We start from the raw sequence: 26787 nt of genomic DNA on the forward strand, positions 1-26787 counted from the left end.
CAAGAAGAGTTGAAGAAGAAGACCTAGAGATCTAAGCGCTGAGTGATCGCATGGATACTTCTAGAGGCCGGATGCGTAAACGGCTTTAGAACAATCTCCGAGTGACAAAGTCAAGGGTGGAACAAGTTCCCAAAAGGTACACTCAATGTACGATTTTAAACATCGATTGTGAATCAATTATCACACTTCCACATCCATGGAATCGTGTTATCCATGGACGAACCAAGGCACATAACCCAACACAGGTGAACTAGAGGGAGCTCATTTCCACCACTAGGTTTCTTGCCATAAACCATGTCTATTGACGAACAAAGGGGGTTAGGGATCAAGCATCTCTAGGCATACAATACATGCTTTAGAATAAGCTAGTGTGGTGTATGTGTATTATTAGTTCACCATTAGGACTCTTCCTATCAACAAAGTATTACAAGGGTACTTACCGTTTGGTTGATATCAGTCCCAAAGGGTAGTGTACTTTGCAACATAACTGGCTAAAGATGTCCATGGTGATCCACTATCAAGGCATATACAACATGATTAGTGCTTGGTACGATTAATAGCTTGTGGCTACTCCTTGGCAAGCCACCCTAGCTTTCTAGACCATTGTCTTTGGGTAACAGTGTTTCAATTTATAACGGGGAACATGAGGTTCCTATGGGATCAACATGAGCTTTCGTAAGACTCCTAATAGGATGCTATGGCCAGTGAGCTGGGCTCCTTGCCCAATCATCCCATATGGAAACCGACGCTTGACGAGAATTAATTCTGTCGTTCCCCTCTGGACAACATTAAAGAGAGATTCCCTACGCAAGCTTGGGGTAGTCGCATATAGAACCCAATGATTATCACTCACGTCTCATTCTTCCTTTGGAGAGTCATACATCATGGACTCCCCACTTATGTTTGAGTGACTCGTATGATTAGTACATCAGCTCACTATACCATTCTTGCCCCGTCTCTCCCCATTTTGAGACTATGGAACACCTCTTTTCCATAGTGAGATTGCTACAGACTATTGGCGCCAATTTATTCATCATTGGCATCCAATTCTTTGTACCCATAGAATCCATAACAATCAAAGTCAAATCGTGAGCCTATAATCCAGCAAATTCAATAAACAATAACTAGTACCATATAAAAGTGGCCATAAACGTGTACCCAAAGATGTTGACTGATGACCATAATTATGTCATAAAATTATCAGGTAATTACCATTAATCAAATCATTATTTGTAAGCATTAGTTCCATATTTACCATTCAAAGCATGATTTTTACTAACCCCACTTGATTTTGAGAATCAAGTGGATTGGATCTTATCTTTCATTTAAATGAGTACAGATTTAGATGAAATCCAACAAGAAAGGCACCTGATTAAGCAGACTTACTTATCCTCTACAAGATGAAGGCCAAATTCTCAAAGGACTGAAAATCACCTACTTGGGCCTATCCTTAAAGCCCATGAAGCCCAAGAGTTGTGCCCAAGAGAGGAAACCTATAAATATTATTTCAAAGAGTTATTTGAGACTGTCTGGAATTTCAGCTAAAAGTGTTTTAGGACTTGGAAGAGAGGAGTTTGGCAGACCCTCCAAGAGATGATGAGCATTGGAGTTGGGGAGAAGAAGCAAGCCGAGGAATAGCTTGAGCAAGAAGATCACATCCTCACTGAAAGGGTTGTGACACAGGGTATGTGTGATTTCTCAGTTTCAGTCTTGTGTAATTCTCCCTCTAAGACAATCTAGGTTCGGTTGGAAAGCACCCGTAAGTGTCTTTCCAACATTTCCAACTAAAATTGTTCATTTGTTCTAGGTTAATGTGAAGTTTATTGTTCAAAAGTGTTCTTGTGTTCAATCCATGTCAATCCATTTCCCTCCATTCCATCCATCTTCACCAAATCTTCAGCTCAACAACACAGCTCAAGCTGCGCAAGCAGCAGCCGCGCGCGCAGCCCCCCGCGCAGAAGGCCGCACGTAGCCAAGGCCGCATGCTTGGCCTGCTCTCCCCCAAGTTACAGGCGAGAGCCTGTAACTGAGCAATCTTATGGGTGAAAGCCTGTAATTTCTCAGTTCCATCTGAAGATATTTTCTAAATTGAATTTACTGAAGATAATTCTAAACTAAATCTACTGAAGATACTTTCTATAATCTGTCTACTGAAAATCTATCTTTAACTTAATTATTTAATATCATTTCATTACTTATGTACTGAAGATTATCCTACTCCATTCTTCTTAATTATTATTATATAAGTTGCTTAGTGAACTAAAGTTGAGATTCTACTGACACTTTTGCTGTAGAATCATAGTACTCAAGATCTTAGAATTTATTGTTAGAATAAATTATAAGAAGTTGATAAGAAAAAAACTGAAACAAAATTATTATTTCTTTATCTGCTCCTTGTGGTTCGACACCTTACTCGCCCTATGGCTGTGAGGTTAATTTTATTTGTTGCCAGTCTCAATTCTCACACGACTAACTAGTAAAAACCAATAAAAAAACCCCATAATTTGAGATTGTCATTGACCAATTTGAAAGATTATTCAACGTAGTTGAAATAACTGAATTGGGTATTGTTTGGTCAAGTGACGGCAACTCAATCAAATTCATAGCTGTCTCAATACTCTTTTTATTATTTGAATATCATAGCTGAGACCACTCCAATGCTCCTTTTCGCCATACACCGCTCTATTATTTTGACAAGATCTTTTCCTTGTCACAATGAGCTAAACTTTGCCCTTATCTACACATCTGGCGAAGCACACCATGCTCCATCTAACCCAATGCTTCCACCTCATAAGGAGCCAATGTAGGTTATGACACGCATTCATCATTAACCATGGTTCAAGGATCCAAATTTTATTTATTATTGAATTTCAAATTTACTAAAAGTAGGATTATTTTTTTCTCTCTTGAGTAGGGTCACTAAAAGTAGGGCCATTGTTGTATGGATCGTTGGGGTTCTTTTGAAAGTGAATTTTCCTTCTCAAGAATTCCATGGTTCCCTCTCTGTTGCATCCACTACCACTGATAGGAAGGCTGACCTGATCAATCATGTTGTATCCTGCACTACAATGCCATGTTGTGATGCATTATTGTGTTATTTTTACCTACCTGGTGCATTATCATAACGTCCGCTTCAGTACCGCATTGGGGCCATCTCCTTTGTGTCACATACCAATGCATCGCTGGCATTGCCACATCATCTGTCATTTCCCTAGAGTCTGGCACCACCTTCTGTGTCATAGCTCTTGCATCGCCCATGACACCATTGCATTTTTTATGCCACATCTACTCTTCAGGTTTTGCATAGCTGCCCCAAACCCCACAAGGGGGCGGCTTCCCCCTTGACCCCGCAAACTGATTGCATAGGATGTGCTAGCACACTCACAGTTGGATCCACATTCTACCCAGTTGAAGCACATTTCATCTACCTTCCACTCAGTAACCAAGGCTTCACATCACCCCGACATGCTACATTAACACCAAAGGTCCAGTCTTCTCTTTTTGAGTGAATAAAATTACCTCGTCCAATGATTTCTCGTGTGTTTTCCACCATCATAAGATGTAGCAAAATATGGTAGTGGAATACGTTGGGTTTCTCGTACATGTTTGTCAAGGATTTTAGACTTACCGTGATGGTTGTACGGTAGTACTCCCACCCTCAGATGAGGAAAGGGGCTGCACTATCATTAATTTCTCCAAATTTGTGTTCTAAGATTCAAAGCAACATGTTTGTTTGCGTTCTATGTTATCCAAACCTAAGTACCCTTTAGTCACCCACTTAGTGTCATTCCTAGTCATCATGTATACCCTATCTACGATGAGAGGTAAGGAAGGGATGAAACTATTCTTGCTTTGCATGTACACCCATGAGCCCATATGATGTCAGGCAATGGCTACTATACACCAATTTCATAGTCCTTCCCACCCCGCGTGGCTTAATATCTACATTTGACGTGCTGCACATATGTGGGATCTCAACCTCTTCGACTTACATCACCATCGAGGAACATATTGTCCATAGGCACCCCTCAGGAATGGACTCTTGTTCGTTAAATGTGGATTGTGTGGCCTAAGAGAATCCAGGTCTTGTAGGTGGAGCTGATATCTGATAAGTCAAAATTTAGGTGGTTAACTTAGTCGATGTGTAATTCCGAGACTTATGTAATAAAATTTATTATTAAACCTAATTCACTTATTGGTGATGTAAATTGGTGAGTAAGGGGTCGAACCACATAGAAGGCTTCATGATTAAGATTGATATTTAGAACAAAGTAATGATTAAGAAAGTGTTTAAGAGGAGAGAGAGGGTGGAAAGAAGAGATAGTAGATATATGGTGATTTTAATTAAATTAATTTATATGTATAAGTTCTTAATTCTTACTCATAAGAATTATGAACTTATAACACAGATTAGGAGTGTATTAGTGGAGTGGAGGATAGAATGAGAGGAATGAATGGATGTGATGAAGAAACCCTAATTAGGGGTTTCATATGAAAACCCTAATTAGGAATGAATTGTACAATATTTTAATCCCTACTCATATGGTTTGAATGCTTAAAACAAGGAGTGGAAGAGATTAGAAAATGTGGAATGGATGGATGAAATGGACTAGAAATAAAATGAAATCATAATTAAATGTTTAGTACCTACCTCTTCCTTTGGTGATCCTCCCTAGTATTCATCTCCCTTCATGAGCCCTTTTATTGCACATGGTGCCTTGGTATGTTACATCTGACACGAATACATCAAGATAGGGAAGGAACTCACTTTAGAAAGAAGAAAACACCTAAATTGGCTCTCCAAAACCTTTATTTAACAAAGTCTCCTAAATGGAGAAAGACAAAAAGAGTACATGAAATTTTTGAACCTCTACACCTCTATTTATAGGGGCCACTTGTCCATTGGAAGAGTGGGAAGGGAGTAAACTGCCAAAACAATTTCAGCCACAAACTTCTACAGAATGAGAAGTTGTGGCCCTGTGAAAGATGCCTCAGTTTACATTTTTTAGGCATTTTCTGAATTTTGATGATTTTTTATGGCTGTTTGATCATCTTGTGATGATCGATCCATAGCTGCCCAATCATCCTTCATCAACTACATGAGCATCGTTGGTCGTCAGATCAATCGCGATATAATCGGATCGATCTCTGATCGTACGATTTCCTTTTTTTAAGTGTGGATTCAATTTTGGTCGTCAGATGAAGATCAGAGCTGATTCCGCCCATTAGGTGTGATGGACACGAGGTCCATTGAAATGCAATGTGAACCCCTCGATACTTGCAGAAAATGACAAAATGAAAGTGGTGGGCTTACCTTCGTCGCGTCAATCAGACAACTCCGATGAGTTATCATACTTAGTTGCATGTTATCAGTATCCTTTGAGATCACTCATAGAACATCATTTTTGCTCTTTCTCACTTTTATGGCATTCAGACTATCATCCCATCCAAGGCATTCATTATACGTGATAATGTGCTCCTTTATGTGGGGCCGAACCTTCATGGTATCATCATAGAATCAACATCACAGTTGTTAGCTGATAGGCTACATGCATGCTTGTGATCCTAGTGGCATCTCCAAAGTGTATGGAAAAAGATCACATGGTGTTGGACACACCTTATTAGTATACACCCCAGCCACGAAAAGGGAACCAAATGATGGATGCACTAACCCTGTTACACATTTGAGTGGATATTTTGAAGAAGATTTTTTCTAATGATCCATGTTACAAATTAGCACTCATTGAATGATGCATTAGGTTTCGACGACCAACCATGTCCTAAACCATTTGGAATTCTCATGTAGGCAAAGATTATATATTTATGGTTACCATATGACAAAGGTTCCATGAGAGAGATTTCCATTATATTTTTATCTTCCATTGTTAATTATACTGATACATGGGCCTAGAAGGTCACACACATAAGATCTATGGAAAATGCTGGATTTACTTAAATGACAAGGAATTTTACGAAAACTCATTAAATTGGTAAAAATCGAGGGGTACCCATTTTTTGTGCCCATGCCAGACAGACTTGGGCACCCCCCCCCCTTTTCTTCCCTTCTGCTCATTCCACTCACTCAATTAGTGATACTTGATGGTGATAAGAAGAACTAGATATTCAAGAAAACTTCGAGGAAGATATTCCCAGTTATTGAATCTACAAGGAAAGATGTTCTCGATGTTCTGGTAGCATTGGGAGGAAAGGGTACCCCTAGAGAGAGGGAAAAGGATGGCAGGACAAGAAAAGGCTGGCCTGTGTTATTTCCTTTAGGTACTCCTAATGTGTTTAGCTGCTGTATGTATCAATTACAAGACAGGGAGATTCAACATGCTGATGACCACATGGATACATGTAGCAGCCAAACACATGAGGCTCATGAGGAAAAGTTGAGTCAATCATTATCAGTTTTTAACTTATTTTTAAAGATCTGGTTTGATTTATTTTATTCCACTTCATGATCATATTCAGATCATTGATCATAGCAACAAAACTAGAAGAAATTTATTTTAGGAGAGAACATCAAACATATGAATGAATAAACGCATTACCTTGAACCAAATACTCCAAATTTTAACATCTCCCATCAATATCCTAATAAATTGCAATCACTAAAATTGATAAAAAAAAGTAAAAATCTGAATATACATAGTTGGTGCAGCTCAATATTACCATTCATTTCATCCTTCTGATGACTTCCTTTGGATAATGATAACAATAATTCATATTACAATCTTAATCCCCAAAAATTCCAAGTTAATATTGATATAAAGTATAGAAATATATTATCTGGCAAGTATTTCTATCACAAATATTCTATGCAATTTTTGCTCCATTATCCTTATATTTTATCAAAATTATTTGAATATTTTACACAAAATGAATCAAAATATCTCTTGAATCAATTTAGAATTAATAATAAATATAATATTTAACTTATACCATCCTTTTATTATTCTATTACTGATCCCATATTTCTCTAGCTAATTGACCCTACAAATAAGACCTTAAACAAGATAACAGTAAATAATAAAATCACAAATAAACATTTTTGATGATGAACCCAGGTAATCACATCATTCTGTTCTCAATTTAGATCTCCATTGTCTTTTACATGCCTGCATGTAAATATCCAGTCATGAAAATATATCTATGGTAGTCAGGAACGTCATTTAAAAACTAAAAGTGTAGAGGTATTATGAAACAGAGGCTATGTACTAAAATTTTGAAACAAACCTAGTCATTCTGATGCCAAGAAAATGTAATTTAATTATTGGGTTGGGTAAAACATTTTACAGTATTTAATGATATAGTCATGATTGGTGAATATATTTGTTTCTGTAAATAATTATAGCTTATGTGCTATTTGAATCTATATTCAAATACTTTTGGAGAGAGACATCCTCCAATATGCTTGGATCATATGCAAATTTGTTAATATGTATCCACGTGCCATTCTAGAAAATAAGGCAAAATTTGAAGACATGTGACTGTTTTATTGAAATTCTCTAAGTATCTGGAGAATTGAAGATCAAATTCATGTGTATGATCATCAAAATAATTGTTGAATAAATTCTATTTAATCAACTTATATTTAGATAAGTTGATCTCTCTGTTAAAAGTCAACTTATTTTCATAAACATGAAATTACTAGGTATATTTCAGTGCAATTTTACTGGTATGAATCAATTTATAGTCTATCTTATTTGGGTACTTAAAACAAGGAGAGTAAAGCTTGATGGGGAGTCCTCAAAGATGACCGGATGATTTTGTTAGTATTAGTCAGTATTTGGGTAATTATAAAGAAATTTCTACTTTAAGGGAATGAACACATCAATGTTTTCTTCATAAAATAAGAACACATCTAGAAAGAATATTTGTCATCACATATGTTAACGGGACTGGTAATTAGTTTCTCGCAGATAAAAATGACTCACAACCTTATAAAATAAGCACAAGATAATTAACTGTTGAACAGCTAATAATTCTTACTTACATTAACAGCACATGAATGTGATGCACTTGAAAATGAATCCATTGATGCAATGAAGACTTTTAGTTGAAAAATAGTTAATGCTTATGTTAATTCTGGAATGAAATAATAATCACAAATGCAATAAACAGACACATTAGCTCCAATACTCACATATTTATATATATTTATATATATAAGACAATGGGATGAAATAAAAGCTAATGCATCAATATAATTATTAAGTATGCATGAAGTCATCAAATGAGATTGAGAATATTTCTCCTCAGTCACAGAGCATTCACTTGTCATAAAAACTTGAATTCTCACAATGAATGAAATTAACTCACATTTTAATCAGCAATGAACAATGTTAGTATAAATATTAAAACAATTAAAATTTCTTGTCAAGGGTATCATTCATGCATTAAAAATTAAATAATGCATCTCACTTCATGTTTTTTCATAATATTCCATTTCAGTTGACAATTTATTGCATTAAAAGAGCCATGACCTAAAATAACTAAGTTAAGCACAAAACTTGAGACTCATCAAGATTGTAAAATATTACTTCTTTCCATAAATTTTAAGATTCCTAAATTTGTTTCAGTAATCCTAACCTTAAATGGAATAACAATATCAGCACTCTCCTTGACCTATTCTCCTATACCCATCGCAGATCATGAGTGGAAGTCCACAAGAACCAAATATTTTATGAGACAAACTAAGTCTCTCATTTATGTGAAGAAAGGGTGTAAATTATTTGTATTAATCTTAAAGGTGTTATGGCAAAAGGCCACATTGTGTTCTTATTTCTCGTAGTGCTGTTATTTTTGACAGATGAATCAAGGTTCTATAAAATCCAAAAGACCATTCACAATGCTAAAACATTATACTTTTACATCACCAAGATAGTTGACCGTTTTCCAAAGCCAAACTTAGAACCCAATAAAAATGTTGCTGATACTTAGGTTTGTTACATCAAGTTGGTAACAATGCATGGTGTCAAAAAAATTTGTTATGTCTTTGAAATGTGTACATCAATACACAGTATAAGGCATCTAAAGAAAAAAATAAACCAATATATTCAAGAGAATAATATAAAATTGCTAATAAAAATAGTATGATTCTGAGTCAATACGGTTGAGGCTCTATAACTAGCCCAAAATATTTTCCTTATGTAATTAAGTAGAGAAAATGAGATTAACTTGTTCTGGACTTAGTAAAGTATTAACTCATTAGGAAATTTTGCATATCCCACTAGCTTTCGCTCACAAATTCAACAACGCTTAAGATGGGTGAATGGCCTGCAACCAAAACCAATGCAACTATTTCCCCTGTATGTTGCTAAGTTCCCGATTTTGTGAGATTAATTTATGAAAATGAGTGAATAATCGTCCACCCTTTTCACTTCTATATGGTATTCAACCATTTCTTACACATTATGTATGACCGGCTCTACATCATTTGGCTAAAAACACCAATTAAAGATAGGCATATATGATTGGCAAAATATGCCATCAAAATAAATTCACATTATACCCATTTTGAACAAATTATTGAAGAGATCACTGTGGTAGCAATTATACCCATTTTGAACAAAATAAATTCACATACTATTCGACCCGAGCATGAAATCCTTTGACCTTATCAGAGTAGTGTGTTGAGTGATAGGAACTAAAATTTATAAAAAATCTTCCTAAATATAACTAAAGTCCTCCTCCAAGAGTTAACTAAGTTCATTTTAAAAAAAGAGCTAACTAATCCCCACCCCTTTAGTTAATCACACAAAGCAACCTAATATAATATGTATAGATCTCACATGATAGGGTTATGATTAGGGTTCAACAGTCATGGTCCGATCCGTACTTTTAGAATGACGTATACCTTACCTAAGGATCGGTCCGGTTCCGGTCCGGTCTCGTCCGGTCCCGGTCCAGTCCCAGTCCACTCATGTTGACCAGTCAAAGTCAAAGAACAAACAATCAAGATAAAAAATTGGTGTACTTCTCATTAAAGGGAAAATTTATTGCAAAGTCCCATATAAAGCCCATCTTGAAAAATGAAAAGAAGAATAAAAAAAAGAGAAAATAAAAAAAGATTGAAAGATGACTAATTGAACAATAAAAGAAGAAATAACAAAGAAGAAAGGAAGATGAAAAGGAAGAAGGTAAAGAAACATAATGAGAAATAAGAAAATCAGGAAAAATAGGAAGAAGGAAAATAGTAGGAAAAAGGTAACGAAGAAGAAAAAGTAAAAGAAGACTATCAAAGGAGGAGAAGAAGAAGAAGAAGAAAATAAGAAGAAAAGAGGATGGAAAGAAGAAGAGAAAATGATAAAATAAGAAGAAAAGAAGATGCAAAGAAGAAGAAACAATAATAAAATAAGAATGAAAGAATAATAAAAAGAGGAGAAAAATATAGAAAAAAGAACGAATGATGACAAGAAGAAAAAAATAAAAAGAGAAGAATACTAAAAGAAATGGAGAAAACTTGACAGAGTAGAGTGTAGAGTGGAGAAACCCAACATAGCTTGAAATACAACAAAACAAACTTGACAGAGTTTGAGGAGAGAAAGAAACAAGGATAATCTGAACATTCTCAAAATTGAGAGCAAGAAAGAGGGACTCAGAGATGGGGGGAGAAAGAGAGTGTGAGAGGGAGAGCAAGCGAGCGTGCGTGCGAGAGAGAATGGGGGAGAGAGAGTGTGAGAGAGTGTGAGAGAGAGTGAGAGAGCGTGAGAGAGAGAGGATGGGAGAGAGAGAGAGAGAGGATGGGAGAGAGAGCAAGAGAGAGAGAGTGAAAGGGAGAGCAAGAGAGAGAGAGTGAAAGGGAGAGCAAGAGAGTGAATGGGAGAGAGAGGGAGAGTGTGAGAGAGAGAGAGAACGGGAGAGAGAGCATGCAAGAGAGAGAGAGAGAGAGTGCGAGAGAGGACGCGAGAGATAGGGAACAGCACGTCCGAGATGTGACATCCCGGACGTGACGGGACGAATAACGATATGTGACGAAAGGTGATGTCACGAACAGTTCGCCAGATAATCATCTCGTCACACGTGCGAGGGGTCTGGAAAAAATCTATCACGTACCAGTCATGTGTCCCTGCTTCCTTGTTCTGTCACGTCACCATCACCGTGACGTCGTCACCATCATCGGTGACGGAAATAGTATAACTATTTTACTATGGTACTTCTAAGTTCTCGATCACTCTTGATAACATGCAAATAAGAGCTAATAAAGTGCTAATTTCATCATATTTTAAGGATTTTAATGCTTAAAAACATAAATTTCTAATGCATGTTATATCATTTTAGGTCAAAAGAAGTATTTTCTTAAATTTCAAGTCAAACAACACTTTGGACAAATAATTAGGTCAATTTATACATTTTAAACGGTTTTAAAATGATGATTATAAGAATTTAAGTGATTTTAATTGACATATTTCTATAAATAAAATGAAAGTAACAATAAAACTTATTTTAAAAGTTAATAAAAAAAAAGTGTCATTAATAAAACATTTTTCACGATTTATTCCATTTTTTGAATTAAAAGGTTTTTTAAATAAAAACTGGCCCTTATTGGGCCAGTTTTGGCGCTCATCAGTAATTAGTGGCACAGGGCGTACGAAAGGCGCGCACCGCATGCAACACCGCACAGATGTATCAGAAGGGGCACTCGCGCCTTTGGTGCGTGACATGCATGTATGCGATTCCGTGCGTGTAACGCACAGAGTGGAGCCACACGAACTGACCCAGGCCAATCGTGTCGCGTTGTAAGCCTTGCATACAACGCACAAAGGAGAAAAAAATAGCAGAATCGGAAGAACTTGTTCTTCCGATTCTGCGGCGATAAAAGGGGGAAAATTATAAATTGAGCTCTCGTTCTTGATTTTAAGCTTGGGGAAAGAAGGCTTAGCTTCTTTAAAGACTCAAGAATGCCATGGATGCATTTTGGAGCTCAAAATGGACGAGAACTTTGACAATCCAGCGCCGAATTTGTCCCCAAATCGCAGCACTTATTCGCGAGAAATTCTGTCATTCGTTGCACCAGATTCCTTCCAGTTGATTCGAAATCCCTCCTGGTACCTCTAGGCTCTTTTTGCTTTGATTTTATCCTTGATTTTGTACTTAATTTTAGCAATTTTGTGATTCCATTCATGTTTGCCATTTTTTCCTAAATTCCGATAAATTCAATCCTTCTAATTCTGAAATTTACCTTTTTTTCAAATCAATTAATATTTCTTAAATTTAGATTAACCACTTTGAATGATAATTGATCTTTAAATCACTCATTCTAGTCTGTATTTCTCAAGTTAGCAAAATGTAGTCATGATTTGCTAATTTAGGATATATTTGCCATTTCAAAATAAATTAGGATGAAATAAAAAGATTCATAAAACCTTCTTATCATTTCAAATCCATGAAAAATTAAGATTAGGTTTGCAAAAATTTTAATCAATCAATTAAGAAGTAATAACTTCCCTAACTATTTCCAATGCACTAAATAACCCAAAAACATAATTCAGACTGAATTAAGTCTTCGGGTCAAATAAATGAAGCATGATTAATGGACAACTTTTGATCCAGATTTTAGTAATGATAACATCCTAAAAATCTAAGATCAACTGGATACATAAAAATTCTAGTTAGGCGATTAGTTAGCAATTCTTATCAAGAATTGCCAATTAATCACAAATATGATGCTTATTGATAAAAGAATTTAGTAATTAAAAAGGTATAAGGTTGAATACATCTTACAAGCATCGATATCATTTGAGTAAAAAGGATGTCATCTTAATCAAAATTAGAATTCTAAACTCCACGTCGATAAAAAGTGAATTTCCCTATCGCCTCCCTAGGGTTCGACCCCTTACCTAAGCACTAAGGGAAGAATAATTTTTATTGATTAAGTCAGAAAACCCTTAAAATAACGGCATATAAACACATATTTTTGAACTTATCAACTCTATGCCAAGTTCTTCTAACGTCTAAGTTCTCTGAGTCAGAGTCTCGTTAGGTCAAAGTCGAAGTCAAAGTCGGAACTCGGAAGCCCCGTTTCTCTCCTTTTATCTGGCAATTCGTGAAGGAGAACTCTGGAAATTCTCTTTCACGTTGATCTTCTTCCTCGCTCTCTCTATGAGTTGTGAAATTTTTTTCTTTAAGTCTAGCCCATGCTATATCTGATCATACACTTCACTGAACAAACAATCATTGCATCTCTATCTCTATCTTTCTATTTCTCGATCACTCTCTGCTCTTCCTATTTCTCTATCGCCCTATCTCGATCACTCCATCTCCCTATCCCCATCCCTCTATGCTTTCTGTTAGGAAAAGGATTTTGATGATTTAATATAATAGATATTAAATGAAATTAATTAAGTAGTCGAATATAGTAGTAATATATAGAAATCTATATATTAAATAGATAAATATGTGATGGAGTATATTAGGGGTAACAATTTTATAATTAAGGTAGAAACCCAAAAAGACAAGGGAAATTGGGCCCAATAAGGGTTGAAGGCTATAAACAGCCATTTGTATTTTTTTTCAAGGACTTTTTGAGCGCCTACTCTCTCTATCTTTGAAAAAGCTGTGATCTCTCTCCTCAACTGATTAGTTCTTGAAATTTGTGGCTGGTTGTGAAGAAATTCAAGGCTGGTGAATCTCATCATCTGCATGTTTGGAAATTCTGATTCTTCAAGAAATTCTTGGTTAGATTGTTCCATATTTTATTGATTCAACAAATCATTAATAAATTTTCAGGCGCCTATTTATTGATTTTTGAAATTGATTTGAAGGTTCTTGAAATTCATTGATTTTCAGAAGTTAGAATCTCAAATCGAAATTTAATCATTCATAATTTGAAAAACCGATTTTGATCTTGGACTTTTTGGAAATCTTGATAACAAATTAATTTCGGTTTCTTGATTGTGTCAAATCAAATCTAAAATCTAATTGAAATCTTGATTGATATAGATTAAAGATTAAATCACTTTTACTACCAATTTAATTGATATAAAATTCAATTCGATTTTGAAGTTTGCTATTATTTGAAATCATATAACAAACTTTCTTTGACTTCTTGAGTTTTGAATCTATTGACAGCTTTAAACCGATTTGAATTCATTGATTAATTCAAATCAGTTTTGAATTTGATTTCAAAATATTGGAATAATTTCAGGTGCCCTAATTCTGATTGGTTTTAAATAAATTTCTTGAAAATCTGTGTTCTTCAGATATAACAAATTGAATTCGAAATTTATCCATTCATCTTTTACATTTGAATTTGAATTTGAATTTTGTATTGTATGAAATCTCAATAACTATCCAAATCGATTTCTTGAATATATTAATTTAGATCTTCAAATACAATTGATATATCTTTATTACATTTGATCCGATTTGATACAAGTGTTTGATTTAAATTGATATCATCTAATTACATTGGATCAGAATTGATATAACTGTTTGGGAATTCATATCTCCTAAATCACATTCGATCAGATTACTCTAATTGCTTTATTTGAATTGATGTTTGTTAATCACATTTGATTTGAGTTAAGAAAATTGATCGTTTAATTTTGATTGATCTGATTGTCTACTTTGAATATTTCTGATATTAGTAAACATTGATTGATCTCATCCGACTATCTTATCACAATTGAGCAGATTTATTAACAGTTGATATTATTTTAGATTTTGACTGCATTTGCTAATATCTATTGGTAGTTAACATTGATTGACATTTGATACACTGTTTGTGACTTGAAAGTGGGAAAATAGAATTCAGAAGAAAACTAGGGTTAGGAGAAAAGTTGACCTAAGGTCAACAAAGATATTGTCATCATATTACCTTTCAGGGAAGTGCACTAAAGGGAGGAAGATCACATCCACTTGAACACAGGAAGGAGGCCAGAGACGTGAGGACTTCGTCATCACAGAGCGGACTGAGGGGGAGGCGCAGAACACAGCATGAAGCTTAGAAGGCACTCGATTGAGGTCAAGGGAGACGTCGGCACCGAGCAAGTGTTTTAGTTTGTTGATTACCGAGATCAGTGCGAGCGATTGTACATCATGAACAGTTTTTCTCACTTTGCATTTGCCAAAGTGATTAGTGGAGTCAGCGCGACTAATTAGGCGAGGCGCGGCTGCAGTAAGGGCACATTAGTGCCCCGAAGCAGGGTAAAAAATTTACTGTCCTCTGAGTGAAGTACGAGAGAGTTAAACAAGGAATTCATATAAATATAAAGGAAGTGGAACTAATTCACCCCCTCTTAGTTCTATACTTTCCCTATTTCTCTATATTCCCGATCGCTCCATCTCCCTATCTCCATCCCTCTCTGCTCTCCCTATTTCTCTATCTCCCTATGTCGATCACTCGATCTCCGTACCTCCATCCCTCTCTGATCTCCCTATTTATCTATCTCCCTATGTCGATCATTCGATCTCCCTACCTCCATCCCTCTCTGATCTCCCTATTTATCGATCTCCCTATGTCGAATTATCTATCTCCCTACCTCCATCCCTCTCTGATCTCTCTATTTATCTATCTCCCTATCTCAAATTATCTATCTTTCTATTTCTCGATCACTCTCTGCTCTCCCTATTTCTCTATCTCCCTATCTCAAATTTTATATCTCCCTATCTCCGTCCCTCTCCAATCTTCCTATTTATATATCTCCCTATTGATGGCAATATATGTGGCCGGCAAGCCAATCACACATTCCACATCTCGTTCCATATTCATTAATAGAACATATTCATTATAGTGTACGTGTAATGCATATAATGAAGTTCATGAATACATGATCGGACTTAGTGAATTACGATGAGATCGTAATACGGAGATCACTAGTCTTTAACCATGTGTTCTAAATATTCCTAGTCGAAGGATACACGAGAAGGACATTGAAGTATCCGGATAGAATAGCACTATCTAGCCTCACTCATATGATGAGTATGGCCGGTCCCGTAGCCATTAGTGTGGCGACACTAAGGATAGATAGTGGGTGCTCTTTAATGGAAAGAGTTCACTGAATTGATCCGTACGAATCCCTGAATGGTATTATACCTAACTGTCAATCAGGTTGATTCACGTCACGGTTGTGTAAGTGGTCCTTAGACCTGAGACACCAAAGACGTCTTGTGGACGGACGGTTGTACTTTGGCTATGGCTAACGAGTCTCTAATCATGGGATTCTAAACTGTCTTAGTTCGGGTGCATCAAGAAGTACACGAAGGCGATTGAGTGGTCAAGATGGGATCGTCCACCCTCGGTATAAGAGGTGACAGCTCAAGGAAGATGATGCAACAAAGTCCTTGGCCAAGGCAGTGAAATATCGGAGAAGAGTTCTCCGATAATTTCCGAATGCATCAGTAATAACTCGGATGATCGATTAGGGTTTGACAGTTGACCATACCCTAAGTCGTCTAAGGAGCGTCAAGTGGATGAAGGATTATACATACACGGTAACCGATGATGAACAGGTTCCATGAGTGAGTCGATACACACTCCTTTGTATCTTCTAGGACACGAGGTGTAGCTTGGCACCCCACGTGTCGGAGTCTCGACCTATCGATTGGGTTAAATCGATCCGACATTAATTAATCTATATGATGATATAGTTAATTAAGTTGGAAGGCCAATAAAGGTTATTGGGCCGTTGGAGTCGTTAACTAGACTGATACATGGGCCAAGAGGGTCACACGCAAATGGTCTTTTGGACGTTGGAAGATATACTTAAGTTTTGGGGGTTTTATGAAAAATACCCACTTAGTATAAATAGGGGAAGGCCCTGAAAAAAATTCACCCAGGCCAGAATTGTTCAGGGGCCTTTCCTCTTCTTCTCCACTCTCCCCACACCCCCTCTCCATCCCTGATGTGATCGGGACGACGTAACGACGCCGACGGAGAAAGAACGGGGCTTGTCAACGAGAAGGAGGAGATCCAACGCGCCGAGGACCGCGTGGATACGTCTAGAGGCTGCACACTTGAGCAGCTCGACTTGTCTCACTCCGGGATCGAAGAAATCACGAATGAGATTCGTGCAAAGGTACATTGTTTTAATGTTTTTGTCGATGTCGTTCGATTCACAACAACGCCTTCCGCTGCGCATCGATTTGTGTTGTTCATCCATCTCAAGGCCCTTAGAACCCAACACCTATCTCAAATTCTCTACCTCCCTATCTCCATCTCTCTCCGCTCTCCCTATTTCTCTATCTCCCTATCTCGATTCCTCTCTACTCTCCCTATTTCTCTACCTCCCTATGTTGATCACTCCATCTCCCTATCTCCATCCCTCTCTGCTCTCCATATCTCCATCCCTCTTTGATCTCCCTGTTTATCTATCTCCCTATCTCAAATTCTCTATCTTTCTATTTCTCGATCACTCTATGCTCTCCCTATTTCTCGATCTTCCTATCTCAAATTGTCTATCTCCCTATCTCGGTTCCTCTCTGCTCTTCCTATTGCTCTATCTCCCTATCTCAAATTCTCTATCTCCCTATCTACATCCGTCTCTAATCTCCCCATTTATCTATCTCTCTCTGCTCTCCCTATCTTCATGTCTACCTGAATGTAAACATGTGCATTTTTGCCATTTTTTATGATTGATTGATTATCTAACAGGATATTTATATCCATAACGGTCATGAAATTTTTTGTTACCAACTTGATTCATTATCTTCCATCTATCAATGTACTACTTGATACTTCAAAGTTTGGACTTCAAAAATATTAATTAATTTATGTTTGTTTCTCACTCCTCCAAATCAGATATCCATCTGTCTATCAATCTCATCAAGGAGAGGACATTCGAAGACCAGAAATTCTGACATTCTGCTCGATTGGCCATTCGTATTATGACAATTTTAATGTCAAACTTTGGGTGCTCTATAAATGAGGTACGGTTGAAGGCAACAATTACACACATAGTTCCACATTTATGCTGTCTATTTTGTGATCTGTAACCAGTTATTAAATACACATTTGCATTTCTGTGATTCTTTTGAGATTAGAGTGACGGGTACGCTCTTCTTATATTCAGATTCTTTAAAATATTTAAAAATATTTATGCTAAATCTCATAAAGAATTGTCCTCATGTGATGCTGACGTAGCTCTAATAGTTGTACGTGTTGTTTCTACTTTTCATAGTATCTTCTTGTTAATTTCATGGAGATTTATCCATTGAATGAGTTAATTTTTGAATTTGACTAAATAGATTTTTCACCTATTCTCTATGACACAGTCGCCGATGGGAACCCAAACTGGTGACATGTGTGTTGACTTGGCAATAGAGTCGTCGGAAGAGGATGTTCGAGAAACCCCTCTACCGGTTGTCGGTCCGTCACATCCCATACGCAAAGGGAAGGCTGAAATATTGTGATATTTCATAGAGGTTGGGTCAGGCATATGGGCGTGCCTACTATGCCGCGACCAAAAAGTTGACCCACTGCGGAATAGGTTGAAGCGACGAAAAGACAGGTCAACAAACATATTCTTGAGGCATGTGCAGTTTAGTCATGGCAAAGTATACAACAAGCTGAAGGGCACTAATCCCGATCAATGGAAAATAGCTGAGGCGTACGGGTAGGGTGGTGTCATCACGAAGACGCAGGAGAAGACAAAGGAGATCATAGCGCAGTTTTTTTTTCTCATGAACTCCCCATGGGCCATCGTGGACAATGTGGGGTTCAAGATTACGTGAAAATATTCTGCGGAGACGACAGTTGACCTGCCAGGTTCAAAGGCAATAAAGGTTGCGACACGTAAGCTATACAGGACCATGAAGGGGAGGCTCATAGATTTATTGGCAAATGTCCCCAAGGTCTCACTGACGGTGGATGCGTGGATCGCTGAGAATTCGTGCGGTCTTCTCAGCATCACGGTTCATTGGGTGAACAACCATTGGTAGGGTAGGGAAGTTTGTGTTTCGTCAATGAACGAACACTGTTCCTTCACGAATAAACAGCCAAAAAATCATGTTTGTGTTAGTATTTGGTTTGTTCGTGTTCGTTTGCGAATGAACACGAACAAGACAAAAATTTAATAAAGAAAAGGGGGACACTCTATGGGAGGGGGGCAGCGGAGAGAGAGAGAGAGAGAGAGAGAGAGAGAGAGAGGTCGGAGGGGGCAGCGAGAGAGAGAGAGAGAGAGAGAGAGAGAGGTGGAGGTCAGAGGGGGGCAGCAGAGAGAGAGAGAGAGAGAGAGAGAGAGTGAGGGGTCGGAGGGGGCAGCGGAGAGGGGGGTAGTGGAGAGAGAGAGAGAGAGAGAGAGAGAGAGAAGAGGAGGGGGGAGGGGGGGAGGAGAGAGAGAGGGAGGGAGAGAGAGAGAGAGGTTGGAGGGGGCAGGGGAGAGAGAGAGAGGAAGGTCAGGGGGGGCAGCGGAGAGAGAGAGAGAGAGAGAGAGAGAGAGAGAGAGAGAGAGAAAGGTGGAAGTTGGAGGGGGGCAGCGGAGAGAGAGAGAGAGAGGTGGAGGTCAGAGGGGGGCAGCAGAGAGAGAGAGAGAGAGGTGGAGGCGGAGGGAGAGAGAGAGAGAAGTGGAGGTTGGAGGGAGAGAGAGAGGGGGCATGGCCGCATGGAAGAGGGGGGTGGGGAGAGAGGGGGGAGGCCACATGGTAGAAAGGGGTTCAAGGAGAGAGAGAGAGAGAGAGCAAGGGCACGGAAGAGGGAGGGAGGGAGGAAGAGGAGGGTGAGGAGAGAGAGAGGGAGATCCCCGTTCTCTCACTCTCTTTCTCTCTATTTTAGTATAAAAATAATAATTTATAGTGTCATTACCTTGGGAATGCCACCTGTTCACCAACAGTTCTTCTATTCGCGAACCGTTCGCGAACATGTTCGTGTCCAAATTTTCCTGTTCGTGTTTGTGTTCGTGTTCATGTTCATTCGTTTGCATGTTCCCGAACGAACAAAAATTTTCTTCCCAGCCCTAATCGTTGGAAACTATGCAAATATGTACTTGTTATACGCAAGCTAGTGGGGAAGCACGACAGCGAGAATATGAGCACAATAGTGCTCCAAGCATTGGAAGACTTTAGGTTGAAGACAAAGGTCGGCAACATCCAGCCTGGCTGCATTTTGGTTCGTACTACCTTATTGCAAAACTAACCTTTTGATCATGCAGGTTGGATCTATCACTACAGAGAATGCGTTAAGTAATGGGCGGATGATAGCCCTGCTCGCGAAGGAACTCAAGCCAGTGAATGAACGTTTCACAGTGGACCGACACGTTCTGTGTGCTGCCACGTGCTGAACATCACTGTCCAGGTTGCATTGAAATTTTCACGTGTATCAGTGAACACACCTCTTCCTAAGACTGCAGAGAGATGCACAGCGGACGCAGCATATGATCCTGATTAAGACGTTGGAACAGATGATTTGGACGCCATGCGAGAGGCTGCGACAAGTCATGCAAAAATGGTCATTCATGATAGTGGCCATGTCCTGGGGACGCAATTTCCTGTCTTAGGCACTTAGTGACAAGCATCCAAGCATCAACACAACGACGACAGCAGTATGTAAAGACGTGCAAAGATATGCAGAAGAATCACAACCAAATCCCATTATACCGGCCAACGAGGTGGAATAGTACGCATGACATGTTGCATACCGCGTTGGAGAAGCGAAAAGTCATAGATTTTATGGCTTTAAAAATCTTGTCGGTAACAAATAAAGACATGAGACTCTCATGTGAAGAGTAGGAAATTTTGACCGACTTCCGTGACATTCTAGGGCCATTTTACAGGGTGACAAACTATGTTAGTGGCTCGAAGACAGTGAGAGTCATGGAAGTCATCCGCATCTTGAAGGCGCTGATGTGACATATCGACACAATCTTGCTCAAGTTTGATATGTCTACAATATTCACATCGGGAAGAAAGATGACCGATGCTCAAATTGCGTCCATCCATAAAGCTTGTGAGAGCATGAAGGGTAAGATGTTGAAATATGAGAAGATGATTTTAAAGAATCGTGAGACGACAACAGCAGAAATTCTTGGCCATTTCAACAAGGAAGAATCACTCAATCCTAGTGGCATTCAAGATACATTGGCTTTTGTCCACTAACTTATGCCCATGCAGGGTGACCAAGACATAATTGGTGACGAACCTGAGGATGATGACTGACTCACATAACTCATCGATGGCGTAGTGCCAGCTACGGAGAAAGAGCAACGAGTACCATCTCCAGCCAAGAAATTGGAGACGTATCTACAGTCAACGGAGAGGAAGGACACATAGACAGCACTGGGATGGCGGGCACACATAGGCGCACAAACCTACCCGCGACTTTCTACCCTTGCGCAAGAGTTTCTCTCAGTATGTGCAACCAGTGCCCCAGCAAAACATTTATTCTCCGCAAGACGTGCAGTCGTCACTTTCAAGCGGGCACATCTCAAGCTCCTAGTCACAATCAAGTGTTGGTTACGTGCCGAGAATGCTTAGCTGTGTGAAGGAGATAGTGTGAATGACTTTTCTAACGACGAAGACTAGTGTAAGTTATTACTTTTCAATTTTTTTGTCTTTATATACTTCTGCTAAAGGTAACTGTATTGGACAATTTTTTTGCAGCTATGGTGATCGTCGTCGAAAAATTGTTTGTTCCTTTCTTCTTGCCCGATTGATGTCTTTTGTCTTGATCCGAGAGCAGGTACCTTTTTTAAAAAACTAAGTTGCTTGAGTTCTTGACCGGTATATTGATATTCATTTTTTTAATCGAAATGTATATTGATCAACAAAGAAACTACCAGATAATAAAAAATGCAAACTCAGAACCATAAATCTTTCACCTAGGTCAAGAAGAAGAAAAAAATCCTCTTAATCCTATCTTGGATCTCTCTTTCCATAACTATCTCTATATGTTTAAAGAGAGGGTTTGGAAGAAAATGACATAGTTTGTAGAATGATTGGATAAGGGCATGACTCTAGTCTTATACTGTGTAAGCAGTGATTTGTGCATTTTTAATTTCAGTAGCTGAAGGAACTTTACGCCTCTGTCATTTTCTGTCTTTTGATCACGTGAACTTTCTTCTGATTCTCTTCACCTGCTTTGATCATATTCTACTTTATTTTATCTAAGACTTTTCTTCTCTCTCAAAATTCCTCTAAATTCTTTAGATCTCACCAATTTTGTTATGGTTCCAATTTAAATTCTTAAATATTTTTCATTTTCCCCTCTATTTGAACTTCTTTAAATCCATGTCACAAAATTTTCCATTCAACTTGTGTCTGAATATATCACTCCAAGGCTCTCTCTCTCCGTAAACCAACTTTTTTCGAGTCTCCCACTCTCCATAGACCAACCTTGCCTGAATCTTTCTATCCCCCTCTCTCTCTCACTCTCTCTCCATATTTGTCTTTCGTTTGTCCTTGTTTATCTCTCTATGAATGCACTACTCTTGTCCTTCTGAATCTCTATCTCAAGATCCTTCCCAACTTTAATCCGACACACTTTCTCTATCCCATTCTCGCCTATTTATCCAATTCATAGCTTTATTTATTTTTATCTCTGCAGCCGGTGAAATTTCTGCCCGCGCCATCAATCGTGCACTCCGATGTCATTAGTAATTCTCATGTGAGCATAAATAATAGTTGTTTTCTGATGTCATTACTTATTCTCCTGAGCGCATTAATATCTGTTGTATACATAACCAACGCCAAATCTCTCAGTTTTCATTTGCTACAGTTTCAAGTTCAGGAAAATATTTTTTCACAGAACTTCCTGTTTTTTTCACAGAAGTTCGGGAAAATCTCAATAAAAGGTGATGAACTTCCTTTTCTCTCTTAAGTGTACATATATTTTCAGGTAATTTGATTCTACGAAAAAAATGTTGAAAGTTTGAGTCTGGAGAAAAGCACTTTAAGAAATCAAAACAATAAAAATTATAGCAAATGGCCGACAACAAATTAATTACATTCACAAATTTTAGTCAATAAATTAATTATTAAAATGTATTAAAACATATGTCACCAAATCCTTAATTTTTTGTCAAAAAAGTAATTATTAAATTAATTATATTCATAATTTTCTGTCAATAAATTAAATATTAAAATGTATTAAACAAACATTATTAAATCCTTAAATTTTCCGTTAAGAGACTAATTATAATTATATTCATAATTTTTTGTCAAAAAATTAATTTCTAAAATGTATTCAAAAATATGTCACTAACTCCTTAATCCAAGCGTCAAGAAATTATTTATTAAATTAATTATATTCATAATTTATCATCATTCATTTAATTTCTAAAATGTATTTAAAAATACGTCACTAAATCCTTAATCTTTCCATCAATAAATTAAATATTAAATTAATTGTATTCGTAACTTTTCGCCATTCATTTAATCACTGAAGTGTATTTAAAAAGCGTCACGTAATCCTTAATTTTTCCGCCAAGAAATTAATTATATTCATAATATTCCATCAATAATTAATTATTAAACTATATTTAAAGAAACTTAATTAAATCCTTCATTTTTCCTTCAAGAAATTATTTATGAAATTAATTTTATTAACAGTTTTCTGTCAATAAATTGATCATCAAAATTTATTCAAACGGATGTCACTAAATCCTTAATTTTTCTGACAATAAATTATTTCTTAAATTAAATATATTCATAATTTTCCGTAAATAAATTATTTATTAAAATGTATTAAAAAATCGCCATGGCCGTCTTCCGTGACGACTGTTCCGTCACGTCACGCATCCAGGGCATCCGATCACCGTCATGTCACTGTCACACCATCTTCGTCAACCATCACCGTTACCGTCACCAGCCCTGAAAACTGTCACCGTCACAGTCAGGTCATCCGTCACGTGTCCGTCACCGTGACGCGTGACGTGATGGATGACGCTTGCCGTTCCCTAGAGAGAGAGAGAGAGAGAATGGGAGAGAGAACGTGCGACAGAGAGTGAACGGGAGAAAGAGAGAGAGAGAGAGAGAGAGAGAGCAGAGAGAGGGAGAGAGCCTGTGACAGAGAGGGAACGAGAGAGAGAGAGAGAGAGAGAGAGAGAGCGGGAGAGAGAGCGTGCGAGAGAGAGGGAGCGAGAGAGAGAGAGAGAGAGAGAGAGAGAGAGAGAGAGAGAGAGAGCGGAGAGAGAGAGAGCCTGTGACAGAGAGGGAACGAGAGAGAGAGAGAGAGAGAACGGGAGAGAGAGAGCGTGCGACAGAGAGGGAACGAGAGAGAGAGAGAGAGAGAGAGAGAGAGAGAGAGAGAACGGGAGAGAGAGAGAGAGAACGGGCATGAGAGGGAGAGAGCGTGCGAGAAAGAGCACGAGAGAAAGCGAGAGACAGAGGGAGAGAGAAAGCAAGGGAGCCAGAGGGAGAGAGAGGAGGGGTACACAACCAGGCAGGGGTGGGGGAGAGGGGAACACGATCTGTGGGGGAGGGGGAAATATTGGATGATATTTTTTTTCAATCCAGTCCCAGTCCGCTTTGACCCTCGGATCAGACCCGACCGACAAACCAGTCCACCCTAAAATGGTGGACCCGCGGTCCATGTTCGGTTCGGTCCAACCGGTCTTCAGTCCAAAATGTCAAAGCCTAGTTATGATTGCACAGACTCAACGTGAAAATGAGACATCAAAACCTTTCGAAAATGGCCCCCCAAGTCTCAGAGTTTTGATTAGTCATCAAAATGGTGGTATTAGCCACGGCAAATTATTACAAATCTTTGATACTCAGCAGAGAAAGGCCTTCAAAGTTGGAGAACAAGGTCGACGGATGAATGTTATGAGAACTTTTCGCCAATCCCTTATCAGAAAATTGAAGCAGCCATTCCATAATACATATGTCCCTAATCAGCACCATTAGGTGTAGCCAAATTTTATGAAGCCAGAGGGGTGATGGAGAACATAATGAAAAATTGAGCTTAATATCATATCCCAAAGCCCAAGATATAAAAATGATAGGTACATGAAAGAAATATTAGGGAGGCATTTTATGTAATGCATCAATCGATGATGAAACGGGCTTTAGAGCTCACTGTAGTTGCGCCATACTGCACGAAACTCCTCCCGGAAAGTGTTCAAGCGCGCTTTGAGATTTGGTGTTCTAAAACTAGCGTGGAACAACATCGCTGCAGATATTGTAAAAGAGTTGGAACAATCAAAATTCAATTATATTATGTATAATTAAGCAAAAGTAGATGCTGGAGAGAGTAAGTTCCACAATTACCAATTAGGCCAATCAGAAGCGAAAGCAAGACAGTCAACAACCTGCAGGAGGTGATCCACAAGATGCAGCTCGCTGAAAATAAGCGTTGAATACAAGTTAATCATTCGGTTATTCTTTCAATAAAATTCAGAAAATAGATTGTTGATGAAGGTTATACCCACAGAGAATATCAGCACAAATATCCACCGCGGCTGGCCACAAATATGAATTGATCTTTTCACAGATTGCCTTCCACGAATGACAGGCCTGTATTTCATGGCCTCAGCTATTGTTTTCCAACAAAGGGTGAATATAAACGAAAGGAATATCTAAATCTACTCACGCAACAGGTGGTCTCAGCTTTGCAGCTAAGTGTGGAGAAATTTGCCTTACAGCCCTAGTTACCCTTTCGTTGAATGTGACTGCAAAGCTGAGCTTCAAGAACACAGGAAATCGATGAAGCAAACAATAAATCTGAAGGCCGAGAAAAGATAGGCTATCAATCCACAAAAGGAGTCCCCAAAGTGAAGAGATGCTCATAAAAATCGTTAGAAAATATTAAACGATACACTAGCAAAAACCATTAGCTAATGCTAAGAAAGAAAATATGCTCATGAATTCCTAAGCAGGAATGATCAGCCCTTGAATAACAACAGATCTTTCTTTGAATAAAGAAAATACATCAATCCCATTTCCCACACCGATGAAACCGGATTGGGATTTAGAAAGAAGAAGAAAAGAAGAAAAATATGAGAGAAATGATACCCTCAATATTGCGTCGGGTGAGGATTCTCACCTGTCATTCAGAAACGCAATGCTGAATCCCGTCAAGATGGCTGCAAGTATAGCTAATGGTTTGCGAAGAAATCCCATACCTATCAAAGGAAATATCATGTTCATTTCCATGGAGTGCAACATAGCATCAATAAATAAATTAATCATTTCTGAGATATATACACTCACTGACCAAGGATGAACACAATCATGATGAAGTAATTTGTCCGGTAACTGCAAAAAAAAAGGAAAAACTCAAGCACTATAAAGATCTCTTATCATAAATGTCATAATTCTAAAATTGAATTCCCATACAGAGAGGACGATAAAATTGATCGCAGGTAATTGCAGAAACAGACGAAAAACCACATCTCGTTGAAATTACAGGAAGAAGACGACCCCCGTCAAACTGCACTCGAAGAAAATATTGAAAAATGTCGGACAGAAAATATTTCGATCAATCCGCATATTTCAAGTACATCTAAACATTTTGAGCATCGCCCGACGACCACAATTCCATGGAGAGACGATCGATATCAGTGCACGATCCATCGAATACGAGTCATATAAATATCTTAAAAAAAAATTGAAAAAATGTGTTTTGATCATCCGGTGGAGAAAATCTTACTAGTAGAGATTACATTTCACGCGACTGTTCCACTTGGCGTAAGATCGAGGGAAAGTGAAACGATGAAAGAATTCAGAAACGGGCCGAGGTGGCGACGTCCAATCCACCTCCTGAAGAGCATCCACGAGGTCCTCCGTCGTCACGTTTCCCCAATCCATCGTTGGCAATTCTCTTCGCCGCTTCTCGTTCCTTCTCTCCGCGGCCTACCCGAGGAAGAACCGAAGAAGAAGAAGGCCAAAATATTTCGTTTGTCCTCGTAA

The 26787-nt window shown here is 38.1% G+C and overlaps 1 protein-coding gene across 1 annotated transcript; it reads right to left on the reverse strand.

Moving 5' to 3' along the window:
- Window positions 1–24691: 24691 nt before the first annotated feature.
- On the reverse strand, window positions 24692–26787 carry LOC144715811 (PRA1 family protein A1-like). Its single transcript, XM_078590816.1, has 7 exons — window positions 26528–26787; window positions 26093–26133; window positions 25922–26000; window positions 25469–25555; window positions 25304–25392; window positions 25147–25218; window positions 24692–25048 (listed from the first exon to the last, which is right to left on the reverse strand). The coding sequence occupies exons 1-7, from the start codon at window positions 26683–26685 to the stop codon at window positions 24945–24947; spliced, it is 630 nt and encodes a 209-aa protein (XP_078446942.1). The 5' UTR covers window positions 26686–26787; the 3' UTR covers window positions 24692–24944.

The sequence above is a fragment of the Wolffia australiana genome, chromosome 19 (genome assembly GCF_029677425.1).
Source record: "Wolffia australiana isolate 7733 chromosome 19, ASM2967742v1".
NCBI classification, from domain to species: domain Eukaryota; kingdom Viridiplantae; phylum Streptophyta; class Magnoliopsida; order Alismatales; family Araceae; genus Wolffia; species Wolffia australiana.

Coding starts and splice junctions, on each gene's coding strand:
- LOC144715811 (XM_078590816.1), bottom strand. CDS start 26,685: ATGGATTGGGGAAACGTGACGACGGAGGACCTCGTGGATGCTCTTCAG. Junction 26,134..26,527: donor GTGAAATGTAATCTCTACTA/GTAAGATTTTCT, acceptor TTTTTTTTGCAG/TTACCGGACAAATTACTTCA. Junction 25,393..25,468: donor AAGCTGAGACCACCTGTTGC/GTGAGTAGATTT, acceptor CATGAAATACAG/GCCTGTCATTCGTGGAAGGC.